The 27,827-nt window shown below is 37.9% G+C and overlaps 1 protein-coding gene across 2 annotated transcripts; it reads right to left on the reverse strand.

Moving 5' to 3' along the window:
* zgc:153018 (Transmembrane protein 179-like) lies at positions 1-27,827 on the reverse strand. Of its 2 annotated transcripts, XM_028809919.2 has the most exons (4): positions 27,276-27,824; positions 25,231-25,368; positions 12,127-12,211; positions 1-2,572 (listed from the first exon to the last, which is right to left on the reverse strand). In XM_028809919.2, exons 1-4 carry the CDS (start codon positions 27,614-27,616, stop codon positions 2,360-2,362), a joined length of 777 nt encoding a protein of 258 aa, XP_028665752.1. In that variant the 5' UTR covers positions 27,617-27,824; the 3' UTR covers positions 1-2,359. The 2 variants fall into 2 exon arrangements, with proteins under 2 accessions (XP_028665752.1, XP_028665765.1); XM_028809932.2 differs by lacking the exon at positions 25,231-25,368 and having other exon boundaries at positions 27,276-27,827.

Raw genomic sequence — 27,827 nt, forward strand, 5'->3', positions numbered from 1 at the left:
TCAATTAAAAATATTTGTATACACAGTGCTTTATTTGAAAATGAATTTATTATTATTAATTCAATTGGAACAGACAAATACTTAATTATATTAAATGCTGGATTTTGTGCAAGGTTTATTTTTAGGTGAAAATCAGAAAACTTAAATTCCACAATTTTTTTTAAGTTACCAGACAGTGTTTACTTTAGAAAAGAAAATATTCCACCTTTCTCTGCATAATGCTTGGTAGGCACGATGCTAGGATTTCTGAATTCCCGATTCCATTCAGATGAAGATCTAAACTGACTGAGATTTTTGACTAAAATCTAAAAAAAACAAAAACTTTTATTATTTTCTGTTTCTTACATGACCTCCTGAAATGGCTATTTTGACTTTGCTAAGTATTTGATACATATTAGTTATCCATGTATTCATTGCTAAAGTGGAAAAGCTAAGAATTTTAATATTAGTAAAGAATGAATGCAATAATAAACATTCAGTAACTGAAGAACATTCAGCCTTTTTCCATGTCCTTATACTTTTTCATTGTATAAATATCCAAGATCGATTTTAATTAAAAAAATATAGTTTGAGGTCTATCAATTTCTCCATTCAAGGATCTTTTTTAATTTTAGATAGTCTTTTTCAAAAATAGAAATGTAATAATAATTTTTTAAGTTAATGAATGCCTATTACTACATTGCCATGAGGAGGCATTAGCCATGAAAAGGACTTAGGGGTTAACAACAGAAAATGCCATAATTGTTACTATAAATAGCTTTGTGAAATTATTAGCAGTGTTCATCAGGTGGGTGGGTCACAGCAGTTTACACAGTTGACCACATCACCACAGCCACCATCCCAGAAACACTTTCCTACTCCTTATTCAGACACAGAATTCTGAAGGTATCCTCTGATACAGTGTTACAGACTGCCAGTTTAGCCATCAAAACAAAAAGACATACCATCAATAATAATCAATAATAAAGAGAACTGACTCTGTTTCTGTATTTAGATTCTAGGTCCTTCTTCATTTTGTCTGCATCTGAAAATAAGCAAAAAGCGAAATTTTCATATCCTTCCACCAAACCTATTATTATTTGGTATTCTGCTTTTAAAACACAATAAAAACTCTTTATAATTTAAGGAGTTAAGCAATAACATTAAAACTTTCACATTTGAAGATCTGAAAAAGTATTATAATTATATAAACCGATATCGTGAACTTGTTGTTCGTTTTAGGATGAGATATTGGGACAGCTTAGCTATTAGCCAAACAAACGTGCTTGATGGACTGAATTGTCTCCTCTTGTTTGTCAAATTTCAATTGTATTTATGAGTGACGTCAGTAGTAATGGGACCAGTGAAGTGATGGGGACAACAGTAACTGTGGAGTTACTTTTCCAGGTAAAGCAGAAAGAATATGATTTTGCTTCCACTACATGTACATTATTACATGGCACAGTTAGTTGAACCACAATAACTACCTTCAACATAGATTTCACAGTAAGGAAATAAACTAATGAATTACCTAATTTACATGTCATTTGAGCTTCCACTGTTATTACATATAGGAAGAGATGTGGTGCAGAGAGTCCATTAGAAGCAATGGAGGACACTCTTCTAGAGCTTTTCAGAATCCCGCAGCTAGCAAATCACTATGATGCCTTATACAACTCTATTAAGAGAGTAATAATTACCTTGAAATTTTAGAAAAATGTGTTTCCTTTCATTATCCCATTTAATAAAATATCTTCTAAGCAAAAATAAACTCCTGTCCTGCCCTTCTGTACTACTGACATGCCATGCTGAGATCTCCAGAAAATGACATGGCCTATAGAATTGTCTGATTAAGACTGTAATTACAGCCAGTTAATGAACTTAAAGTACTATATTTATATCATGATTAGGATCTGTGTGCAATTAAAGCAGTTGCCAAGACTAGGAAGATTAACTGAGTCAGTTTAAAATAGCTGTTTAAATAGTATGTACTGATGCTTGTTTGCTAACACCTTGCGAGGTCAATGGTACAAACAATTACTGCAGATGAAAATACTTCCATAATTGTCTGTACCTTGCACATTTTACTATAACACATTCATTGTCATGTACACAAAGGTATTGGATCAGCATCTGCCATTGATTTACATGGTGACCCTGAGTCACCTTACCTGCCAGTGCTAAAACTGTAAACAAAAAATAATATAGAAACAGTTGTAGTGCAGCTGTGTTCTTGTAAAGAGACCTAGGATAAGAGTCACAATAAAAAGTTGCTATGTAAAATAAATTATTTAAGAGGATATCAAATCATTAAAGAAAGTTTGTAATACAAGATTCATAGAAGTCATTAAAGGAGCTGTTTTGTGAGGTGCATGCCATTTCAGATAAAAACACTGGGGGCTCGTCTCTGCTCTTCTTCTTGTTGTTGTTTCTGTGGTGAAGAGACCCGAGTTCGACATGATCGATCCAGCAGCAATTCTTTTTCCCTGGCAAGGCAATGCCCTAGTTCCTGATGCTTGTAATTTCGATAAACCTTCAGAAATGAAAGGATGGCTAGGGAAATCCACAGTACACTGATGCACCAGAGGCCAAACTGTTGAATAAACAGAAACAACAAAGAGAAATATTAAATGCAGTAAGTATTTTGATTAGCATGGTACTTCACTCAGCTGTCTTATAGATATACAGACGTGGCCTGTTTTTACCTTTGTTCACCCACTGTCTGTGGAGGATTTGCATATTTTCCATGTGTCTCTATATTTTTAGTCATATAGGTTACCTCCTACATTTCAAAGATGTACATATTAGTATATCCGTTGAGTTTAAATTGGTCTGATGGGCATTTGTATCAGTGTGTCATGTAAAATATGGACATTGCATCCAGAAATGGTTGCTGTATTAAATCTGGTGTTGCTAAAATAGACCCTGTTTCCCCAGCAATCCTGAATATGATCTATTTGTTAAATTCACAACTCCAAATAGATATGAAATAATCTTATGTATGCAAGTCTTAATGTATGAATGATTGTTCCCGCAATGAATTTGCCCGGGGTTTGTACCTGCCTTGCGCCCTGTGTTGGCTGGGATTGGCTCCAGCAGACCCCTGTGACCCTGTGTTAGGATATAGTGGGTTGGATAATGGATGGATGGATGGATGGCTGGATGAATGGAATAGATTGATGAATATATACATATACACTACACTATACTAACTCCATACACTAACAATATAATAAAAGGTCTTTGTGTCCTGTCCCTCAGAGCAATTTGATTGATCAGTTTGGTTTTGGTGACATGAAGAAAGACATGATGATATAATCCCCTTCAAAAAGACAGCAAATACAAAAACCAGACAGGAGGCAAGAAAGGCACCTTGAAAATAATTACAGAGCCTGAAAAGCTGGCTTTACACTCACACACACACACATATTATATATATATATATATATATTATATATATATATATATACTAGCCGTCCCCCATGATTCCGCCCGAATATTAGTGAAACAAGACACTGAGGAGAGCCCTGCCCGACTCCCCACTCCTGACATCACGCTGTCCCCTTCCCTCAACCCACAGCCTCTGTCTCGGATTAGTGCGAATATATCGTTCCTGCAAGTGAACTATGATTCTTAGCGCGATGAGAAAAATGGCAGAATCAACCGGAATGTTCAATAAATTATAGAAAAAAAAACTATAGTTAAGTAGTTCTCTCGTTCACTAGCTAAGCGGATGTAAGATACACCTCGACCTGGTGCTTGAGTGAGGAGGGCCCCACCCCCCTCCCCTTGGCCCACTGCGTGTCTCTCACATTTGTGCAAATAAATCAGTAACGCAAAGGATATATATATATATATATATATATATATATATATATATATATATATATATATATAAATCTTTATATATAATATGCTACCGTGGCTGTTTGTTTGTCTGTCCAGGATTTTAAACCACCTGTAGCTCGCAAACCGTTTCACCTATTGACCTGAAATTTGGTACACATATACTACGTGACATCTACTGTCTGCTTCGGGGTGATGATTTTTATTACTTTTTTTTTTTATTTTATTTTATTGTAGAATCAACTCTTGGCAGCGCGCAGCAAGGTGGCCGTGCAGCGCATGCATATGTGCATTGTTCTCATTCCCTAGCACCTTCGCAGTCACTTCCCCTACCTCTTCATATCTTAAATCATTCCTGAGGCAGATTGAAGACTTCAGTGCCAGCTTAAGTGAAAAATTAAGAAAAAGTTCTAAGTAATTGCAACACAAAAACTAACAATCAGTTTTAATGCAAAAAGATGACAACGAAAGAAGAGAAGAGAAGCAGCGGGCCGCTAGGGTGGAGAAAAGAAGAGCTGCTCAAGAAGCAGCAAGCGCATCAACCTCTGAGCAAATGAATGCTAAACGTACAGAGAAAGAGGATGAAAACTAGGAATACTCAAGTCAATACTCAAGTGTATTCGCTGCACGTTATCATGCAGTATGCCATTACTGGTATATATATATATATATATAAACGTCTATGTGTGGAAATGTGTGTGTCTGTCTGTCCAGCAAGGAAGTACTAGACTACAGCATGAAGCTGAAAGAGCTGGCAAGGCGGCCCCAAGTTAACGAGTTGGAAGAAGAAGGAAGTGCGAGGCTACAGCATAAAGCTGAATGAAAGCGACTCTGTTGCCAAAGTGAAACTGCTGACGAAAGACAAATTTGCTTAGCTGCTAATACACAAGCAAGGCGAGCACACCGGCAAAACGAAACCTTCAAGGAAAGAGGAACTCGCTTAGATAAACATGGGGGGAAAGCACATCCGCAAAACTAAACCGCCAACTGCATTTCATTTTTTTTTCTGACGATTTCAATAGTTTCTGGGAGCCCAGGCTTTTTACAGCATGGGCTTACACAGCTAGTATATGTATATATATATATATAGTCCTGCACAAGTGCTATTAGAGAATGTTGAAGGCTATATATATATATATATATATATATATATATATATATATATATATATATATACATAAATACACACACACATACATATTGTCACAAACAGCCGGGGTCTTTGTCCGGCCGGGACACCTCTTCACGGAGAGGACCAGGGGAGCAAGCATGGACAGAACAATACCTTCCCCGGGGCTTTAGATGGCAGCCCCCATGGGTTGCAGTGGTGCCTTGGATTCCTGCAGGGCATCATAGGAGTTGGAGTTATCTACAGCCTTGTTGGGATCTGGGGGGGGCGCGGTCAGGGTGTGCTGCAACAGCTGATGAGCACTCTTGGGTGGGTTTTCTGCCACACCCGGAAGGAGCCAGCAGTCAACACTCCAGGACCCAGAGTCGGGAGGAGAGAGACAAAGCTTGCCGGAGAGGAGTGGAAAAGAAAGGAAAAATAAAAATAAAAATAAAGTATTGTATGGATTGTGCTTGTGTTCGGGACTATGTTGTATGCCTGTGGAAACAGAGAAGGTGTTGCCCACAGGCGAAGAAAAGAAAATAAAAAGTCTTTGTTTTTATCAATGTAACTCTAGTGTCTGTCTGTGGTGGGTTGAGCGCTGGTATAGCACCATCTACTGCCACACTATATATATATATCGTACATCCATAGACAGACATAGATACACACTGCATATGCCTTCAATGATCTTATTGGCCTGCTATAGACACAAGCAAAAAAGTTCCACAGCAAGACATTAAGACAAAATACTAGTAAAAACTTAATCACACCTTCAAAATTTTAAACAATCATATTTATTAGTTATTTTTAAATGTATTTGATCTATCTCTTGTGCAGTTCAGATGTGAAAAAAAAAAGTTTTTGTTTTTAAAAACCAGTAGGTTTCTATGGGGTAACACCTTTAAAAAGTCTAGAGTATCTTACAAGCAGTGACCGTTATGAAAACAAAAGAATTGTCCACAGTTTTTTTGCACTTTGTATTGTGTTTCACTACCCTAATCATTGCCATCAGTCTAAATGTCCAAAAAGAGCTCTCACTAGGACAATAGCATCTCAAGTAGTGTGAGTCATTAGCTAAACTATTACATTCTATTTAACTTTAGTTGCATTACCCTGCACCTCACCTTGATTCTGGGTTGCAGGAGTGACAATCTATTAAAATGTTGCACTGAGAAAGGGCACAATTTCTGTTCTTGGAAGTTTGTTTTCCTTTCATTTTTTAATATCTTGCCATTTTGTGGGCTTTCAGTCAGTCATATTTTAAGGCAGCATGTGGCCTACATGTCCATATTACTAACCGAGAATGCTAAACCGGATGGACACAGGGACATCCGGCCATGGGCCGTAGCCGCAAAAAGACGTACTGCGCAGGCGCCCCAAGAAATGAGGCGCCGCGAGAGGCGGCCAAGACCACAGAAAAAAGGAGTGAGCACAGAAAAAAGTCAAAAAAGGAGTCAAACGTGCGTCGCACGAGCAAAACCCCCCCCCCCCCCCACACACACACACACACAAGCAACGGACGGGACACACACAAAGAGGACGATTCAACAAGCCCCTGGCACACAAAAAAAAAAAAAAGCACGCAACCCCCCCCCACACACACACACACAAGCAACGGACGGGACACACACAAAGAGGAGGATTTAATCCCATTGCACACGAAACGGGACGCACACAAAGAGGAGGATTCAACAAGCCACAAGCACACAAAAAAAAGAAGCTGCGAGCAACACACAAAGCCCATTGGACACGAAACGGGACAGGCTACGGACATAGCACACGAAACGTACACAAAAACGACGATTCAGACCCACGACCACAGTAACATAAATAACAAATGACACACAAAGCCCCATTTCTAAATGAACCGTCCGTATTAAACATACGTCATCTCAACACGTTCACAATATGCAGCATAGGTAGATCACATTACAATGAGGCACTATTAACCGTTCAACCGCAGAAAAGGCTCCATATTAACAGTGAGTGCGATCCTCCTTATTACTTATCCATATTTCTCACGCACAAGAACAAACAAGTCATGAATTCACGATCACAGGTACAAAACGATACCGCTCGGATAACGGGACCAAACACAATTCACACTATGCAGCATAGGTGGATCTCATTACAATAAGGCACTATTAACCGTTCAACCGCAGAAAAGGCTCCATATTAACAGTGAGTGCAATACTCCTTATTACTTATCCATATTTCTAGAAGAAAAAATGTCTCGGCTCCAAAAACGCAAAGCTCAACTAAAGCTTCTAACTAACGATGTACCTAAAAGTAAAAACTTTATGAACTGCATTAGATCCTACAATAGTTCATTTGCTTTTGCATCTACCGGAGTAAATATCAGGCCACCAAAAGGCAATGGCCCATACTGCTTTCGCATATGTGCACAAATACTGCATCGCATTGGAACAGTGCACCCTGAAACAAATCAACAACGCAAATATGCACAAATCTACATCCTAGATCCACATGACGCAATCTATCAATCAAAGTGCTGCATCGCAACAGGCACGGATTCAAAACGAAACACCTCCCGTCTCAGACATACGTTAACGGCAAGGAAGGCTACAACGGGCTTCTCACACAGCACAGGCAAATCGATTACAGCTCCTAAACAACACGTCCCAAATACTACACATGCCACAACGCGCCTCTCAAACGGCACAAGCAAAACATACACCAGGAAAATTCATTCGGATTAATGAATGTCATTTGCAATCATTGTCATTCAGTTCACTTCCCTGAAGAAACAACTGGCAATACAAGTAATACATTTACACGTTGTTGTCAAAAGGGTCAAATTAGACTGCCTCCTTTACATTCATATCCTGAATATCTACAGAAGCTTCTAACTAACGATGTACCTGAAAGTGAAATCTTTATCAGCTGCATTAGATCCTACAAATCGGTATCCACTATGGACATTAACGGTGGCACTGCACGTGACATCCGTCTTGCAAAAATGTTAATTATTGATGAATGTACAATGGCATCCAGTCACTTACTCAACACCATTCATAAACTTCTACAAACGTTTATGAATAATAATATTCGCTTTGGAGGAAAGGTACTTTTATTAGGAGGAGATTTTAGACAGTGCTTAGCTATTCTTCCACATGCCATGCACTCAGCTATTTTTCAGTGCACCTTAAAATACGCAGACAATTGGCATTGCTTTCAAAAGATACAGTTAGTAAAAAAGATACGATGTCCAGAACCAGATCATAACAATTGCTTATTACAACTGGGAGATGGTACACTCACCAATACAGATGGACTTCACCCACATATTATTACAATTCCTCAAGCCTTTATCTGCGACGACTTAGTTACAGACAGATTTGGAACAGCAATCTCATTAGACCAAATGCCCCTTTTAACACAACGCACTATATTATGTCCAAAAAATATTAATGTGGAAAACATAAATACCCAAGTCATTCCATTACTTCCTGGAGAGACACAACTCTTTCTAAGCTCTGACAAACTTGACTCTGATCACAACAATAACCATCTTCATTGACATTACAAGTTCTGACCTGGAATTAACTTTTACACTTAAACGGCATGTACAAAGAAATTTTCAAATAAACCTTTACACTGTGCCACACACTTTATTGTTTGCTTTCTATTTGCATCATCTACACCTTCACACTATTCTATATCTCATTCATACATCACGCTCTTTGTCATTCACAACACCAGGGGTTGGCGAGCGAAGCGAGCAGGGGGCAGAGCCCCCTAGTATTCATAGAAGTATTCTAACACCTTTATGTATGTTTGTGTGTGTGTTTTTTTTATTATATGCTTGCCATTTAAAATTTCATATGGGAAAAGATTCAAATTTTAAACAGTTTATCCCAAGCAAATTATTGTCGTCTATAGTGTACTCTATTAAATTATTTCAGTTTTTCCCAATTCTGAAAGCCAAAATTCTATAAAATCCTAAGATGTTCCCAGGGCCTCTGGGACGCACAATCCTCCCAGTGAACCCTAGGTCTTCCCTGGGGTCTCCTCCCAGCGGGTTGTGACCATAGAATCTCCACAGGCAAGTGTCTGGGAGGCATCCATTTCATGTACCTGAACCACCTCAACTGGCTTTTCTCAGTGAGGAGGATTAGCAGCTCTACTCCTAACCTCTCCCATATGTCTGTGCTTCTCTTTCTATTTGTAAGGGAGAGATCAGCCACCCTGTGGAGAAAGCGCATTTTGCCTGCTTGTACCTGCAATGTTGTCCTTTCAGGTATTACCCAAAGCTCATGACAGTAGGTTGAAGGCAGGAATGTAGATTGACTGGTAAATTGAGAGCTTTGCCTTCTGGCTCAGCTCCTTCTTCACCAGTACGGATCCATATAATGACCACATAACTCAGCTCATCGCCTCAATCCATCTGTTGATCTCACCATCTCTTTTTCCCTCACTTGTGAACAAGAACCCACGATACTTAAACACCTCCACTTGAGTCAGTAACTCATCTCCCACTTGAGAGGATAGTACACCTTTTTCCTACTGAAAACTATAGCCTCAGATTTGGATGTGCTGATCCTTATTGCTGCTGCTTCACACTCAGTCACAAACGATACCAATGCATGCTGGTGTTCACATACTGATGAAACCAACAGGACCACATTATCTATGTGGTACCCAGCTGGGGTTCATGCCCGGCCGGGATGCCCAGGAGGACCGGAGGAGGGCTTGTGCCTCCTCCAGAACACGAGGGGGCACCCGCCCTGGTTGCTTTGGGGGCCACGGGTACAGAGCTTGGAAGCTCAACCCTGTAGGGGCCCGTGGTCACTGCCAGGGGGCGACCGGATGCCTTGGGAGCCCTGGACCTCAGCACTTCCGCCACACCCGGAAGTGCTGGGGGGAAGAGGATTGGGGACACCCGGAGGACTTCCGGATACACCGGCGGAGCTTCCACCACACAGGGGTGTGGCTACAGAAGATCCTCAGGATGCACCGGGAGTCCATCCGGGGTGTATAAAAGGGGCTGCCTCCCTCCAGTCATTGGCAAGAGTCGGGTGGAAGAAGGACGGAGCTCAGAGGAGAGGAGTGGAGGCAGACCAAGAGACTGAAGGCATTGTGAGTGTGGCCAAGGACTTAAGGGGTGATTGGTGCTGCGGCGCTGGGTTTGTGCACTGTAAATATGTACAATAAACGTGTGTGTGGTGAAACCAACATGTCTACCTGTCTGTGTCCGGGCTGTTCCCCACATCTGCTAAAAGCAGTGATACAATTCAAAGTCCATCAAACTAGATGCCCTCCCCTCCCTGGCTGTGCCTTGATATCCTGTCCATTAAAATCACATACAGGATAGGAGACAAAGCACATCCCTGGCAGAGTCTCACACCCACTGAGAAGAATGCTGATATTTTTCCGAGTATGCAAATTCACTGTGATTATACAGGGACCGAAAAGCCCTTTTTAGGTGCCCAGAACCCCATACTCTACCAGCAGTGGTACACAATCATATGCCTTTTGTTTAATCATCTTTAATAAATAAGTACTCGTTTTTTCAAAGCTCAGAAGGATACTCTAAAACAATTAAACTAAATTTGCATTCTGTGATAATCTTGACAAAGAAAAAAAAAACTGGTGGCTTTATTTGAAGTTACTAATGTAAGATGTAATGTGGCTAGCACCATAATGGCATAATCTAACGTCTCCAAGTATTTTGCAAAAGTCTACATTATAAAGGGGACTTCAACCCCACTTTATAAAAGAAAAATGTTATTTGTGTTAGTCGGTGAAGCTAAGTGGCTAAGGTGTTGGACTTATTGTTCCTGATGTATCATGTGACACTGAGGAAATCCCGAGGAGCTATAGTTTATTTCAGCAGCTTTGACTTCAGGACAGAAAGCAGCACCATAAGGAGTGGTGCTCAGTCTACACACATACAATGCACACACTTGTTCATGGACAATCTAGTGTCACCAGTAAACATAAACTGTGGTCTTTGCAGTGGGAGTAAACACAAACTCTTGATGAAGAATCCATGCTAATAGAGGAAGAACATGCAGACTCCTCACAGTGAGTAACAAGGCTGGGTTTTGAACGTAAGCCTTTGGAGCTGTGAGAAGAGCAATGTTAGCCATTATATCTCCCCTAAACACAGAATCAAGCAAATATAAACAGAATATCAAGGAAGGTACAAGTGACACAGATACAGTATACAGAGAGAACCTGCAAGCATTACAAAGTGGGTATGTTGGGAATTAAACAGTGCTAGCTGTAACTCCAATATTCCTCTCCAATGTACTTCAGCTGTGAAAAATATGTATAAATCACTGCATTATGTGCTTTATGAAGCACTTTGGCATTATATTACCTGTAGTTAGAGTAACTACTCAGTATGATCTTTGCATTTTAATAATAATGTAGTATTGATGTTGTAACATAAGGCTTTCTGAAATTAATTCATTCTGTAAACACCCTATTATTAACTTATTTATATTTTTGTTCAGATTAGTTTATTCAAAAAAGTGCAGTAGTAGTGCAGTGGTTAGCTCTGCTGTTTTGTAGCTCTAGATTCACTTCCCATGTACTGTAGGTCTCTATAGGTTTTCCCTGTGCACTTCAATATTCTTCCTCAAACTAAAGACATGGTTGTTAGGTTAACTGGGGAATATACAGTGCAGGCAAAAATTATTTGTACACTGTGAAAAAACTACATAATTTGAAAATTATGTTACTGTATTATGTTTTGAATAAAAGTTTTTCTTGTTTCTTTATATAGCACACAAGTAATTTTAACATTTTAGGCAGTTTTTAGAGTTTGTTATTCAATATCCTCAATTTCGTTTCCATTTCTGACCATTTTTTCACAGTGTACAAATAATTCTTGGCTACACTGTAGTTTGTCTCAGTACCAGTGTGTGAATGTGCCATACAAGGACAAATGCTCCTTACTTATGTCTGATGCTGACTCATGCCTCACAAACTTATAATAGATAAAATAGATGCATAAAACTAATGGTCTTTTTGACTGCCGATAATTTACGTCAAATGATGGCTCCCTGCACCATCATTCTGAATCAAAAGCACATCAAAGTCATGAAATTTAGTATATTTTTAGGTTATGTCAATTTTGGTTCCAATCCTGCACCAAAACCTTTGCATAAATATAGAACCATTTTACCATTGTGTCAACCTTTCTTCTGTTGTTCACTTACCTGTGCAATTCCAAACTGTGTGTAAAATGCTGAGGTGTCCACATCTAGCTGCAGGTTGGTATACTGAGCATCTTCACAACTGTGGCTGTTGAGAGACAAAGAATCAGGTATTGTCAGTCTATGTGGAAAAACACACCTTTTGATGTAGTGGTTTGAACAGTGGTTAGCGCTACTTCTTTAAAGGTCCAGAGTTCTTGGTACAAATATCTCTGTATGGACTGTTCACATTCTTCTCATGTGTGAATGGGTTTTTCATTATGTTGCTAGTTTTACTTTCAAGACATGTTAGGTTAATTGGCAATTTTAAACTGGTCTGTGGTTCTGTCTAATGGTAAAATTGGCACTCCAGCCACCAAAAAAAAAACACTCACACTGTTTCATTCCATTTGAATTAATGTGGTGCTGATGTGTCACCCGTTGCATGGCTGCACTTGGGTCTTAATCTGTGATTCTGAGATGGTTTTTCATGTGGTGGGTGTGGCAACAAGCTGTATAAGCGCATGCTCCTAACCTCTATGTGACTGCGGACTTGCCCTACAAAGGAATGGGATCCCACCAAGGGTTTGTCCCTGCTTTATGCCCAGTGGTATTATTACCATATTTCATAAGAAACACAACTGGTATCTTGTGTTAGAATATGTGAGAAACACTCCCAAAACACATGTGTATGTAGAGTCTGTGGACAGTGGGTTGTCACTTGCTACACACAGACAAACAAGAGCAACAAAATGCCTTTATTAGTACTGCAAGTAGCTGTTTTTGGAGTATGTCCTTTGTGACTATGCTTAATTTGAGTTTCAATCAATCAGAGGAGAAGAACCAGCTTTGAACTGATTCCTGCAACCCTGCAGTAATATACAGTAGTATGCTTAAGTATGGAAGTCTATAAACCTGCTTCTGCCACTTGATCTTCATCCCTGCTTTCGTTATAGTCAATAAACTATACAATTAGTATAAGGGTGGTGGCAAGGGGTTGCCAGGGGAAGGATGTGGTACACGGTAGGGGAAGCTTCTGTCAAGGCTGTGAGATAGAGAGTCAGCAGAGAATTTCCTTTGAATGCTAGAGAGACTTCCAATTAGTTCCACGGCTGGTAATTGCACACTTCTCCATAGAGGACAATCTTCCTGGAACACCCTAGAGAGAGAGAGAGAGAGAGAGAGAGAGAGAGAGAGAGAGAGAGAGAGAGAGAGAGAGAGAAGAGAGAGAGAGAGAGAGAGAGAGAGAGAGAGAGAGAGAGAGAGAGAGAGAGAGAGAGAGAGAGAGAGAGAGAGAGAGAGAGAGAGAGAGAGAGAGAGAGAGAGAGAGAGAGAGAGAGAGAGAGAGAGAGAGAGAGAGAGAGAGAGAGACGAGAGGAGAGAGAGGAGAGAGAGAGGAGAGAGAGGAGAGAGAGAGAGAGAGAGAGAGAGAGAGAGAGAGATGACACCTGGGAAAAAGACTATAACACTCCCTAAGGACACTAGGGGATGGACAACTCAGTATGCAGTGTCTTTAAAGGCAGCTAATTGTACCTAATGACTCTCTAGTTTCAGAGGGCCACAGCCCTCCAGATGTATTCTTCTGTACAAACTGAAAGCCAGTGTACAATGATTACTCCAAGTCTTTCTTAAATGATGTACTGTAGCTAACTATACTGCAATGTTTCTGAGGGTCTCCACAAGGCTTACTAGTAACTAGGAGCATAACACTGACCTAGTGGTGTGGAAACAGGAGAATGGAGTATATCGGGTAAGGTGAGTTGTGTTTTCTATTAAATAAAAAGGAGTTTTTTCTATAAATGCACTCCTGTTTATCAAAGTTCCAGAGAGTTCTGACAAGCTTTATATTGATCAGGCTTGCAATTAAAAAATTCACTGTACTCTGTATATGTGTCAATAACTACAACCACTTGGCATACAAGGGTGATGAAACCTGTTTAGCTAAATGTTTCCTTTTTTTTACTGTGTTCTTCCTACAATCCCCCCCTTTGATTGATTAGTGAAATCTTAATTTTAATAACTTTGAACTCTGATGACACTAGAAAGCACTTAACTATGACATCATAATTGTAAAATGAACTGGTATTTATTATGATAATTGTGATACTATAGCTAGTGATACTAGCACTTGTTTCAGGAACCCCAGTTCCATTCTTAGTTCACTCACCATCTCTCTGGATTTCACATATTCTTGTACTTTCCATAAGGGTTTTCCCTGAGTAATCTGTGTTTACCCACATCTCTGTGCCATCTGGGTTAAGTCAGTTAGTGAGCATGGGTGTGACTGGTCAGTGAGTTGTACTTGCACCCCATCCAATGTTAGTTCCTTTCATATCCATAAAACAACCATAATAGACTGAGGTGCACCATTAATGGAAGCAGGGTATTTTTTGTAAACCTGATTTTGTAGTTAGCACCATCCATAAGTTGCACCATCCATAAAATTAGTCAAAAAGAACCTGTAAAGATTCAAATCATCTGTTTTGAGACATTGTAACACAAGCAGAGTGACATGCTTTGAATTACACAGTTCTCAATGTATCAGCCATACAAATTGGATTGACACTGAATGTATTGTAATCAAATGCCTACTGTATTTCATAAGTCATACACCAGTTTCTGAGTGCAATTATTTTTTTTCAAAGTAGTAAGTTATCTCTAGTTGAAATTTGTCTCTGCCTAGAAAGTAAACATCATACATAGTGTAGTAATGTTATCAAGTCAGTAGAGTTAGAGCAATCTCTGTTGGTGGTGGTGGTGTCGAGGTGTGTCACAGAATAGCATTTTGAAAATGTGTGGAGAAGTTAAGTTTTAAAATACTCCCAAGACCCTGTTAGAGTCCATCCTCTCATTGGTACTCAACATTTTAAAACTGCAATGAGCAGCATTTCTGCTTACAATGACTTATGTACAATTGAATGCATTCACTTGGAATAACCAGTACCAAACACTTTGTGTTGCCAGAGCACTCAAATCATGTGTAGACATTCCATTTAAAATTGCCAAAGAGCATTATTCAACTTAAATACGATTCCCATCAACCTTGCCTTGAGGGAAGAGTATGTTGCCTTATGTGGTGGAGAATGCATATGGAACCTATAATATTGAGGATGAGGTGAGTTTGAATATCGTTATAGAATTGAGAGCCAAAAAGCAAATTGTAGTTAAGCAACCTTGTCAATAAGAAAGTTTGTTCTTGTATGAAATGTACAAGGCAAATAACACCAATGCTAGAAGTAGGTGAGTATGAGAACAAAGGTTAAAAGGATGTTATAAAGCAATAAGGCAGTCAGAGAGAAATATTGCAGAAAAGCTTAAAGATAACTAAAAGAGATTCTTGCTGTTTTATAGTAGTAAAAAACAAGGAGATGAAGTGTACCAGGAAGAGTTAGGGTGAATCAAAACATATAGACAATAAAATAGTGAAAGCTCCAGGGCTTGCATTTTTCAGAAATGTATACGTGTAAAGACACTTCCCAGTAGTAGCAGGGAATCTCAAGGAAATGCTGACTGATATAAAAATTGTAGCGGAAAATGTGCTGCTTGGATTTAAAAGGAGTTAAATATACAGTATATGGATATATACACAATTGATAAAAATCACCGCTGCCAGGGGACATTTTGAGGACTTGAAGCTGGCAAATATTATCTCCTTATATAAAATGGGTGAATGGGCTGAGCCAAACAATTATAGACCAGTGAGCTTTACATGCATCAGAGGTAAATTAATGGAAACAATTATTAAGGAAAGGTTGAACATCACATTGCAAAAACAGGTGCATTAGTAAACAGCATGAGCTCAGACTAGAGGATTGTCTTTCATTAATATGCTGAAGACAACAAAACAATGTGATCAGAGAGGTGCACATGAAATTATTCATCTTGATTTTTAGAAAGCTTTTTATACAGTACTACATTAGAAGCTAGGCCTCAAACTATAAGAAGTGGTAGTTCCAGGCACACAGCATAGAAGGCTGCAAAATTGTTTCAAATACAGGAAGGGTTCTGTTAAAAATGATGGCCTTTATGGGTCAGTGGTGGGGCTAATGCGAGACGAGACTATGTGCCAAGAGATTTAACCACGCCCAGGGCCGGAAATTAAAGACAAAGAGTAGATGACATAGTAGAACATCATAAAGAATTCAAAAACGTTGGCGTGATACACATGCAGAGCAGGTTACAGATAATGAAAGTACTAAAATTCGAAAGTCTCAAAAAAAAGATAGTAAAGATTGCATTAGCGCAAACAAACGGAAATTATTACTCTGTGAAATAATGGAACAGCGAAAAGAGATTGAATATATTGTTCACATTTAAACTTTAAGTCGGAGATTTGTAGATCGTCTCATCATCTTCTAGCATTGTTATACCTTGGAAGACCCAAAGAGTGTCTGATTTAAAGAGAACATGCCGTAGAGCTGAGCGTAAATGGAGGAAGACTAAACTAACTATTGACTATGAGATATTAAAAGTTAAAATAACAGAATACAATAACACAGTCCGTCTTGAGAGGCGCTGCTATTTCTCGAAGATTATAAATAACAATGCTAGTAATCCCAGAGTCTTATTTTCGACAATTGATCATTTGTTAAACCCAGGTAACTCAAAGGAATGCCTCCTAAGTACTTCCAGTAAAGCCTGTGAGGCTATCGCTGTATTTTTCAATCAAAAAATTAATGATATTAGAAATAACATAGTATATCTCCCCAACACTAAGGATCCTCCGAAACCCCAGTACTCCATAATAAATAAATTAGAGTCTTTCACTAGGATAGATTTACCTTATTTACATAAAATAATTTCTCAAATGAAATCATCCACCTGTGCCCTTTACCCAATACCAACAATTTTTTTCAAAGAAGTTTCGGGTGTGCTTAGTGATAATGTTCTTGACATAGTAAATTCGTCATTAGATACGGGGGTCTTCCCAGACTGTCTTAAGACTGCGGTAGTTAAACCCCTACTTAAGAAAAATAATCTCGACCCCTCTGCTCTTGAAAATTATAGACCCATCTCTAACCTGCCTTTCTTAAGTAAAATTCTAGAGAAGGCAGTCATTATGCAGTTAAATGAGCACCTCAATAAACATGCTATTCTTGATAAATTTCAATCAGGTTTAAGAACAAATCACAGCACAGAAACTGCACTCGTTAAAGTAGTAAATGACTTGCGGATAAATGCAGACAGAGGCCATTTATCTGTTCTCATCCTCTTAGATCTGAGTGCCGCATTTGACACCATTGATCATAATATTCTTAAGAATCGCCTTAGTCAATGGGTGGGCCTCTCTGGCAGTGTCTTAAATTGGTTTGAATCCTACCTGGCAGGGAGAAAATTCTTTGTTAGTTGTGGTAATTATAACTCAAAGACACATGATATTCTATATGGTGTTCCACAAGGCTCTATCCTGGGTCCGCTGCTCTTCTCAATCTACATGCTTCCATTAGGTCAGATTATCTCGGGACATAACGTGAGCTACCACAGCTATGCTGATGACACACAGCTGTATTTATCAATAGCACCTGATGACCCCAAATCTCTTGATTCGCTAACACAATGTCTAACCTGTATCTCAGAATGGATGAATAGTAACTTTCTCAAATTAAATAAAGAAAAAAACAAAATCTTAGTGATTGGCAATAATGGATACAATGAGGCTATTAGAAATAAACTGGATGCATTAGGATTAAAAGTCAAATCGGAGGTAAAAAGCTTAGGGGTAACCGTTGATTGTAATCTGAATTTTAAATCGCATATTAATAAGATCACTAGGACAGCATTTTTTCACCTAAGGAACATAGCAAAAGTTAGACCTCTTATATCATCGAAAGATGCAGAGAAATTAGTTCATGCGTTTGTCTTTAGTCGGCTAGATTACTGTAATGCACTCCTCTCAGGACTACCCAAAAAAGACATCAATCGTTTGCAATTAGTGCAGAATGCAGCTGCTAGAATCCTTACCAGGAAAAGAAAATCCGAACACATTTCTCCAGTTTTGATGTCACTACACTGGTTACCTATGTCATTCAGAATTGACTTTAAAATTCTGCTTATGGTTTATAAAGCTTTAAATAATCTCGCCCCGTCTTATATATCGGAATGTCTGACACCTTATATTCCAAATCGCAACCTCAGATCCTCAACTGAGTGTCTCCTTAGAATTCCAAGAGCAAAACTTAAAAGAAGTGGTGAGGCAGGCCTTCTGCTGTTATGCACCTAAAATCTGGAATAGCCTGCCAGTAGGAATTCGCCAGGCTAATACAGTGGAGCACTTTAAAAAACTACTGAAAACACATTACTTTAACATGGCCTTCTCATAACTTCACTGTAATTTAATCCTGACACTCTGTATATCCAATTCATTATAATAACTATTCATTCAAAATTTGTACTAACCCCTACTCTCTCTTCTGTTTCCTTTTCCGGTGTCCTATTGGTGGTGGCTTGTGCCACCACCATCTACCCAAAGCACCATGATGTTCCAACAATGATGGATGGATTAAAAGCCAGAAGTCTGTATGACCATCAGCATCAAGTGACTCCGTGAAAAACCCAAACTACAAAGAGGACTATTTCATTTATGTTAGGTAGAATGCCCAAAGGGGACTGGGCGGTCTCGTGGCCTGGAACCCCTACAGGTTTTATTTTTTTTCTCCAGCCTTCTGGAGTTTTTTTTTTTGTTTTTTCTGTCCACCCTGGCCATCGGACCCTACTCCTTTTTATGTTAACTAAGGTTGTCTTATTTTAATTTCTTATTTGTCTTTTATTCTTCTTTTCTTCATTATGTAAAGCACTTTGAGCTACTTTTTGTATGAAAATGTGCTATATAAATAAATGTTGTTGTTGTTGTTCATGCTGCCATCAGGGAAAAGTAATGTTTCTTCCCAATGAAGAGGCGTATCCACGAGAATTAAAAGGTTTGTTGTTTGGTGAAAGTGAAATCCACATACACGAGCAGCAGAGATGTGAAGTGGCTGGTGCGCAGCACAGGACGGGGGGGGAGGGGGGGGATTGGCGAGCGAAGCCCCATTTTTGTATATATTTATTCCCCTTAATAAAAGGATAGGTGTCTGTTTTTGTGTTCATCTGTTGGCTATGTCTCTGTCTTTCCAACAGATGACATATCTCAAACATTTGTAGCACCATATGTTGGAATGACAAATTCAATTCATGCATTATGAAATACATTCCAATAGGTGCATTGCAAATATTAACTATGAGATATATGTTGATTATTTAGATTTCAACCCATCTTAGATTGGTATATATGTGTGTGTGTGTGCGCATGTGTTTGTGTGTAATCTATATGTTTAAGAATAAAACTAACAAGCTGCTTAAGTTTGCAGATGGTACCAAGCTAGGTGGAAGGTGGAAGATAGATAATCACTACAGAAGGACCTTGACATAACATAGGTTTGGGCAGGTTTGTGGCAGACACTTAATAGAAATAAATGTAAAATATTACATGAAGGCAATAAAGATGTTAGATTTTAATACACAACAGGATGTCTGAAATTTGAAAACATACAGTATGAGAAGGACATAGAAATCGTAATTGACTCATTACTACAGTCATATGAAAAAGTTTGGGAACCCCTCTCAGCCTGCATAATAATTTACTCTACTTTCAACAAAAAGGATAACAATGGTATGTCTTTCATTTCATATGAACATCTGAGTACTGGGGTGTTTTCTGAACAAAGATTTTTAGTGAAGCAGTATTTAGTTGTATGAAATTAAATCAAATGTGAAAAACTGGCTGTGCAAAAATTTGGGTCCCCTTGTAATTTTTCTGATTTGAATGCATGTAACTGATTACTTGCAACACCAAATTGGTTGGATTAACTCATTAAGCCTTGACTTGTTAAAATCGAGGGTCGGATGAATTCAACCCAATATCAACAAATTCTTCAGGATAATGTTCAAGCATCAGTCACAAAGCTGAAGTTATGCAGGGGTTGGATATTCCAACAAGACAATGACCCAAAACACAGTTCGAAATCTACAAAGGCATTCATGCAGAGGGAGAAGTACAATGTTCTGGAATGGCCGTCACAGTGCCCTGACTTGAATATCATCGAAAATCTATGGGATGATTTGAAGCAGGCTGTCCATGCTCGGCAGCCATCAAATTTAACTGAACTGGAGAGATTTTGTATGGAAGAATGGTCAAAAATACCTCCATCCAGAATCCAGACACTCATCAAAGGCTATAGGAGGCGTCTAGAGGCTGTTATATTTGCAAATGTAATATCTTTGTTGGGGTGCCCACATTTATGCACCTGTCTAATTTTGTTATGATGCATATTGCATATTTTCTGTTAATCCAATAAAATTAATGGCACTGCTGAAATACTACTGTTTCCATAAGGCATGTCATATATTAAAAGGAAGTTGCTACATTTAAAGCTCAGCCAATGATAAACAAAAATCCAAAGAATTAAGAGGGGTTCCCAAACTTTTTCATATGACTGTATTTACTTCTATAGACAGATGCTATCATGACAGCTAATAAAATGTTAGGTTATATAACACAATGTATAACGTACATGTCAAGAAAGGGTACTCTTTACCTATATAACACACTGATGAGTCCACACTTGGAGTACTTCATGCAGTTTGGGTCTCCAGGCTACAAAAAAGACATAGCAGTGCTAGAAAAAGTCCAGAGAAGAGCAACTAGGCTAATTCTAGGACTGAGAGATATGAGCTATGAGGAAAGATCAAAGCTGTTGAATCTTTTCAGTTTAAGCAAAGTGATTAAGAATTTTATTTTTTAATTATGGGAGGAATTTGTACCACGGATCTCAGTTGTTACTTCAAATTAAGTTCTTTGACAATAATACAGTAAACTCATTAATGGTAAATTTTACATAAATATTAGACAGTATTTTTTCATGGAAATAACCATAAGCATGTGAAATAAATGATTTAGTAGTGTGGTAGATAGTAGTACCTTAGGGATATTCAAAACTCAACAGGCTGTTACTATGGATAAATTAGGTAGATAGGATTACTTTGCTTTCTTGGACTAAATGACCTGTTCTCATCAAAATTGTCCTACTGTCCTTATGTTCTGGTTATATTAGCACTAGACTGGCAGGAAACTACTTTAGTGTTTGTTACTGATCCTTGCATTTTTGTGTATTTCTTGTTTCATAGAAAATATCAGCCTTTTGTATTGCAATATAGAGATTTGACATTGTGTAAGAAGTGTAAGAAGAAGTGAATTCTTCATTTGGTTCAATGATGAGAGAAAGAAGACAAGCTGTTAATTTTTTTCCTGGTCAGACTAAATTTGGTATCTGTTGTATAAAACTCCAAAGTGGAAGATACACTGTTTTATTTTTCAGGATCCAATGTTTTAGTTTTAGTTTGTGTTCTTTTGTTTTTAACCAAAATAACATTTTTAAAAATGTATTGGGATAAAAGGAGGTTTTATATTGTTTGGAAGGAAGGAAGTTTGGTTTATTAATTTAAAACTATTTTCTTTGGAAATGTGTATGATGTATAAGGAGTTGTGCAGTGTTGAGGAAGTGGAGATACTGTAAATTGTGAATTTCAAATGTATCAATGTGTTCCATTTGAAAATGTGTATGTGTAGTAAGAACAACTACTGTGTTGTGTTGACTGAGAGTAGTTAAACTATCTTTTCAGTGGCAGCATACTTTTAATTTGAAAATTTGTATGACGTGGGGGAAATTGCAATTTAGTTTTCAAGGAGACAGTCAAATATGCTTGAGATGCAGCAAAATGTCATAAAATGAATTCATGAACAATAATATTCCATTTGAAAATGTGTGTGCAGCTAATTGGGTTTTTATATAGTAATGAAGTAGGACAATGTTGTTTCTTAAGTCTTAGTTATTTGATGATGTAAATGACATAAGGTATTATGTTTTTAATACTTGTTTGTGAATTTATCCATTTTGTATGAATTAATGCAACTCCCTAATAATAAAAAATCTTGGGTGAATGTGTACATGAATACATTTTTATAAAAACATGTATTATTTAATTTGAAGTTACTGTAACCATATACAGTGAAATTACATGATTCACTTTAAAATTAACCCATGTACGTTAAATACAATCTAAAATGTTTATTGATATTATCAGAAGCATATATTGTCCAGGGCGGCATGGTGGCGCAGTGGGTAGCGCTGCTGCCTCGCAGTTGTGAGACCTGGGTTCGCTTCCCGGGTCCTCCCTGCGTGGAGTTTGCATGTTCTCCCCGTGTCTGCGTGGGTTTCCTCCGGGCGCCCCGGTTTCCTCCCACAGTCCAAAGACATGCTGGTTAGGTGGATTGGCAATTCTAAATTGGCCCTAGTGTGTGCTTGGTGTGTGGATATGTTTGTGTGTGTCCTGCGGTGGGTTGGCACCCTGCCCGGGATTGGTTCCTGCCTTGTGCCCTGTGTTGGCTGGGATTGGCTCCAGCAGACCCCCGTGACCCTGTGTTCGGATTCAGCGGGTTGGAAAATGGATGGATGGATATATTGTCCAAGAACTCATGACAAAGAAATCTGACATTAACTGTTAATCAACAGCAGTCAAAACTGCTGCAGTGACATTTTCATATTCTGACTACTTTATTTTAACAATGGTGTCCCTTTCTCTACTGCTGCTGATGCTACAATGGTTGACCACAGCCTGGCTCTGCAATCAAAATGAAAAAAAAAAACACACACACAATCAGTGTCACGCTTGGCTAACTCTGAAATGGCATTTTGTTCTCTCTGGTCAATTATGTTTGGAAAGTTTTCAGAAAGAAGAAAAACATTCTTTTTAAAAGATACCTGTATGTTTTATTTATGGACTGAATACACCAGCATGACTAATTAGTTACTAAAATATAAATTCCTAAAATCTTTAGGATTTTAAAAGTTGTGTCTGTAGTTTATAGTATCACTCTGGACTTGGATTAATGCAGTTTACAACTTTATTCATATTATGCTTTGTTTTTATTTTGATAAATATATCCTTAAGACATTCATTTTGAATCAATGTGTTACATTGTTCCCTTAATAACAAACCTAACCGAATAAGCTTAACATAAGATAACAATTCAAAGCTTAATTTTTGTTGTGGTTTACTTTTATAATACACTTTCTGTCATCACAGGGTAAGCTATAAGATATAGACTGTGATTAAGCTGGATGAGATTACACTAATCAGGATATACAGTTTGAGGGATGACGTTAGGCAAATAGTCATTGCTATTTTTCTCCCAATGGGACTACAGGAAGCATGAATCAATTGTTTTTTACGTTCTTTCAGATTTGCTAGACCAGTCCTAAAAAGTCATTGTGAAGTGTTTGGGTTTGTTAATCAAGAATGCACGTACATAATGGGGGCCTGTGTGAAACTCTGTAACCAAATCTTTGGTAGCCACATATGAGATAGACCAGTCTAATGTATTAGAAGCATTGTGTGAAAAATGTTACATAAGGATAGCTTTCCCAATACTAGATCATTCAGCCCACTGTAGTCCATTGTTTTCTAGTTCATGAAATGTTTCTAAAACATTTTAAGGTCCTATCTTTAACTACTCTGCTTGAGGTCCTGTCTTTAACTACACCTTATTCATATTAACTCCCATTCCCAATCTGCTTAAGATGAAAATATTTCACTCATTCTGGCTTTTCTCATAGCTCAAATGTCACAGTCCTGGAAGAAGTCACATAGCACTACTATTAGTTTTTCCAGCTATATTATGTGCTTTTTATAATACTGAGATTACAATTGCACACAGTATTCTAGATCTGACCACACAAATGTGTTGTATACTGTATCTTAAGTATAAAATCAGTTCACTAGTACTTCACAAATAATGAACTTTATATCAACCACCATGCTAGTGACTTTGTTTACTGAATGTGTACATTGACTGCATGAGGACACATGTACAGTACAGTAATATTCTTTATTGCATAGCTGACACACATTTTGCCAATTTTGGCACCATGGTCAGCAAACATTACTAGCCACATGTAAACCTAACTTTGACCACGTTGTAATGGTGCATGTTGTGCAAGAAGGCATATAAAATAAAGATTGATTAATTAAATGTCAGCCATCACAAAGGACATCATCCCAAGATATTCTACAAAGCAAATGTGTACACTTCAAATTAACCAACTAAAATTCAAGATCATTCAATACAAATAAAGTGAATATTTGTGATTCGATAGTAAATGGGAGGAGACTGGCTGTGTGAAGGTGTCCGGACCATATCTCCAGAACACCCTATTGTGTAGTTTTATTGATATTTTATACTTACGATGTGCGAGTACTTAAATTTGTTGACATCATACATAATACATAACATTATACAGACATTATACATAACATTTCATATGTATGCACATATCTACATTTTATTCTGGTCCTTCTATAAGGATTCTGCTACATGTAGGATTATTTGCGAAACCTCCTATTTGCAGAATCCACTCATTCCTTATCAGGGTTTCTAGGGGCAGAAGCCTATCTCAAGAGCATAAAATGATTTAGAACAACCAGTCCAGTCACACATACAGTTTAATGGGAACAGTTTCAAATCACCAGTTAACCTGATATCCAGATTTTTTGAATGTGGGAAGAAAACAAATGCAGAATCAGAGAGAACATGAAAAATCCACACAGACTGTGGGTGGCTGCTAAATTCATACTCTGGATGCTAAGTATTATAGTATGATTCTAATAATAATCAATAGTCTTTACATCCTGGTTTTTACTGTATATTACTGCAAAATGTTTTCATTGATGGTAAACCTGGCCTGTCACTATTTCGCTGCAGTTACCCATCCCCATTTTAAATAGTCTTCATGTAGAATGCACATATCAATTCCCAATATCTCATTGTGAAATGCATGCTGTCACTTGCAAATAAACTAGAATCTCTTGTTTTATACTTTTTATTAGTACAAAAAGTTTAGTTGGGTTATGTTTACTTGAAGTCAGACAGAAATGATTAAAATCAGTGTATTTTGAGATGCATTATCATACATTATTGTAACTTTTTTCAAAGCTTCAAATATACTTTCAAAATATTTTTATGTCTAGATTTCAAAAAGTGACACTTTCTTCTAGTAAAACTATTATTAGTAATGAATAATGCAAATTAAGTACCTTATGAGCAAGCCTCCTTGGTCAGTGACAGTCCTGCACCAGGACTGAAAACCAATAGTCACCAACATGCTGGCCACAACAGCGAGGACAAAAAAAGAGATGCTGAGTAGTAAAGTGAGGAAGGCAGAGAAAAATGTGCTGAAAAAGGAAAGATATGAAATATTATTGTCAAAAAATGCATTTTTCCTACTTTCATAAGTTTTTTTTGCACCTGAGCAAGTGAAATTAATCATTGCTACAGTAATATCTTCACACTGAGAGCTAGTTTGGCCTTGTTATAGAGATAAATGTGGCAACACGTTAAAAAATAGATGGACAGATGAATTGTTACAGAATTAAAGTTCATGAGAGACTGAAATCCATAAAAATAACAAAGGAAAACTGAAATGAAGAAATTTGGATGTCTTTTGCATGTTCTGAGGAGAAAAAAAAAATCACATAAAGAGGTGTCTTGTGGGTAGCGATGGGAACAGGCATCAAATGAAAGACATTAATGTTGGCTTAAAAGGATGCAAATCAAAAGATTCTTCTCTGTCAAATTGTATCAAAGAGCAAGCATGTCTTCCCTTCATGGAAATAAGGGTCTGTCTAAAACTTCATATTGCAGAACAAATAAAATGCAAAGCTTGTAAATGAATTATGAAAGTACCTCCAGCTGAGAGTTTCTTGATCAGCACATGTAAACTTCTAGAAGTATAGTACACACATTGTGAAACATAATGTGAGATGCCACACTCATTGCCAGGCAAGGTTCAAGACGGTATTGATGCTCAGTATGTCTATAAAACGATATAGTACATAAATATTAAAGTAAATCATCTATATGTTTTATTTAATATAGTAAGTTTACACATTATTTACGTTTTAGTGATAGCGACGCAGTGAGCTAGTAACCGGTTGGATTAAAGACCAGTACCTTTGATTTACATTTATTTTATGCATTTTTATTGATATATTTATCCAAAGTGATTTATACTCATAATTACACAACAGTTGCCATATTTCTTTAACAAAGCATTGACAAGTAATAGGACTTGCAAGCAGTCATACAGTTTACCATGCTTTTAAAAGTTTAAATGCTTTAACCAGTTGGTTGCGCCATCTTTTGCTGAACAACATCATTCCTATACACCTTAAATGTGGGAGGTTTTATATAGATACATTTAGAGTATAGACATGTTAAAAATGTTTTCTTAGTGTCGCACAACATGGTAAGATGTAAGGGAACTTCCGAACATGCAGATCTGGAAATTCAAGTGATCCATAAAGAAAAGAGAAGCAATAAATGACAATACATTTCATATTTTGTTTTATCTAATTCATGGTTAAAGGAACTGGAACCTATGTGAGTGGCACTAATTTTAATTTGCCAAAACCACAATAGGAACCTTTCACCAGAGAAGGATAACATGCTCAATTTATAATAAACATGCTGTCTGGTGTTGTGGCATCAAATCCTATAGCCCTTAAGAAATAGGACCATAAAGATAATAATAATAGAATGCTGGAGTCATAATATGGTAGAGATGGTGAAACTTTTTTTTACAGAAGTGTAGGATAGGATAGTCACACAATATTACTTTTTTCTGCCTTTCCAAACTCAAATGCAATATTCTGATACTTAATATCATAATATCACAAATATAAACTGAGCCATCAGTGATATTAACTATCACAATTACAAGTGTTTTGGTACTAATATGGAGGGGATTTTATGAGCTTAATTTATCAAATGACAGCATTTGATTTTCATTTTTTACCTACAGATAAACTAATTTAATACATTCTTAAATACAGAGACCTTTTATCTAGTTTAAAGCTTTTTGCAATGTGGAAATGGAGATAACATTCCTAATGGATTCATCTATTAAGGACATTAAGTACTTGATAACCTAAAGATTTAAAAACATTAACTTTAATCAGTCACTTCTAAATACTAAAAACATTGTCTACAGTCTACACCATCAATATAAAGCACAGTACTCTAAACAACCAGACCCCATTTCCCCAGTCCACCCATCCCCTAGCAGCCCCCCTCAACTCACTCATCGTGCCCCTTATGTAGGTAGAACAGGCTCCTCCAGGTTTGTACGGCTCCAAACAGCACAGTAAAGACAGCAACAAAGGTGGTAAACTGGCAGGCAGCTAACGGACCCCACTGTTGTACCACCAGTCTGGGAGATGCTATGGAATCTTCCATGCTAGAATTAATCTCATCAGCCCCTGTTCCATTTTCCTGCTTCCAGAATCCCTGTGTGAATAGCAGACATCTCCCTTTGAAATGGCTCCCATTCAGAGCCAGAGGTATGACCACCAGTAAGCCTCCTAGCACAGAAAGAATATAGGAAAAACACTGGCTCACTAGGATAACTCTTTCCAGCTCCATAGCTTCCGAGTATTAGCCCAGCTCATTCACTACTAAATATCTTAAAATTTAAAAAGTAAAAACCACCATTCATGTCTGTCTCATTCACCCCCACTCTAATATAACGGAGAGGGTGACACAGTTTCTACGCACGTCGCAACAGCTGCGTGCAAATTTCAGCACAGCAGAGCTTGCTAGGAGCTTAAGCAGGGTGTGGCCTCCAGTCAGCCAT

Source organism: Erpetoichthys calabaricus, chromosome 1, assembly GCF_900747795.2.
Source record: "Erpetoichthys calabaricus chromosome 1, fErpCal1.3, whole genome shotgun sequence".
NCBI lineage: Eukaryota > Metazoa > Chordata > Cladistia > Polypteriformes > Polypteridae > Erpetoichthys > Erpetoichthys calabaricus.

Coding starts and splice junctions, on each gene's coding strand:
- zgc:153018 (XM_028809919.2), bottom strand. CDS start 27,616: ATGGAGCTGGAAAGAGTTATCCTAGTGAGCCAGTGTTTTTCCTATATT. Junction 25,369..27,275: donor CTACATAAGGGGCACGATGA/GTGAGTTGAGGG, acceptor TTCCTTTTTCAG/CACATTTTTCTCTGCCTTCC. Junction 12,212..25,230: donor CAAGGAGGCTTGCTCATAAG/GTACTTAATTTG, acceptor GTCTCTCAACAG/CCACAGTTGTGAAGATGCTC.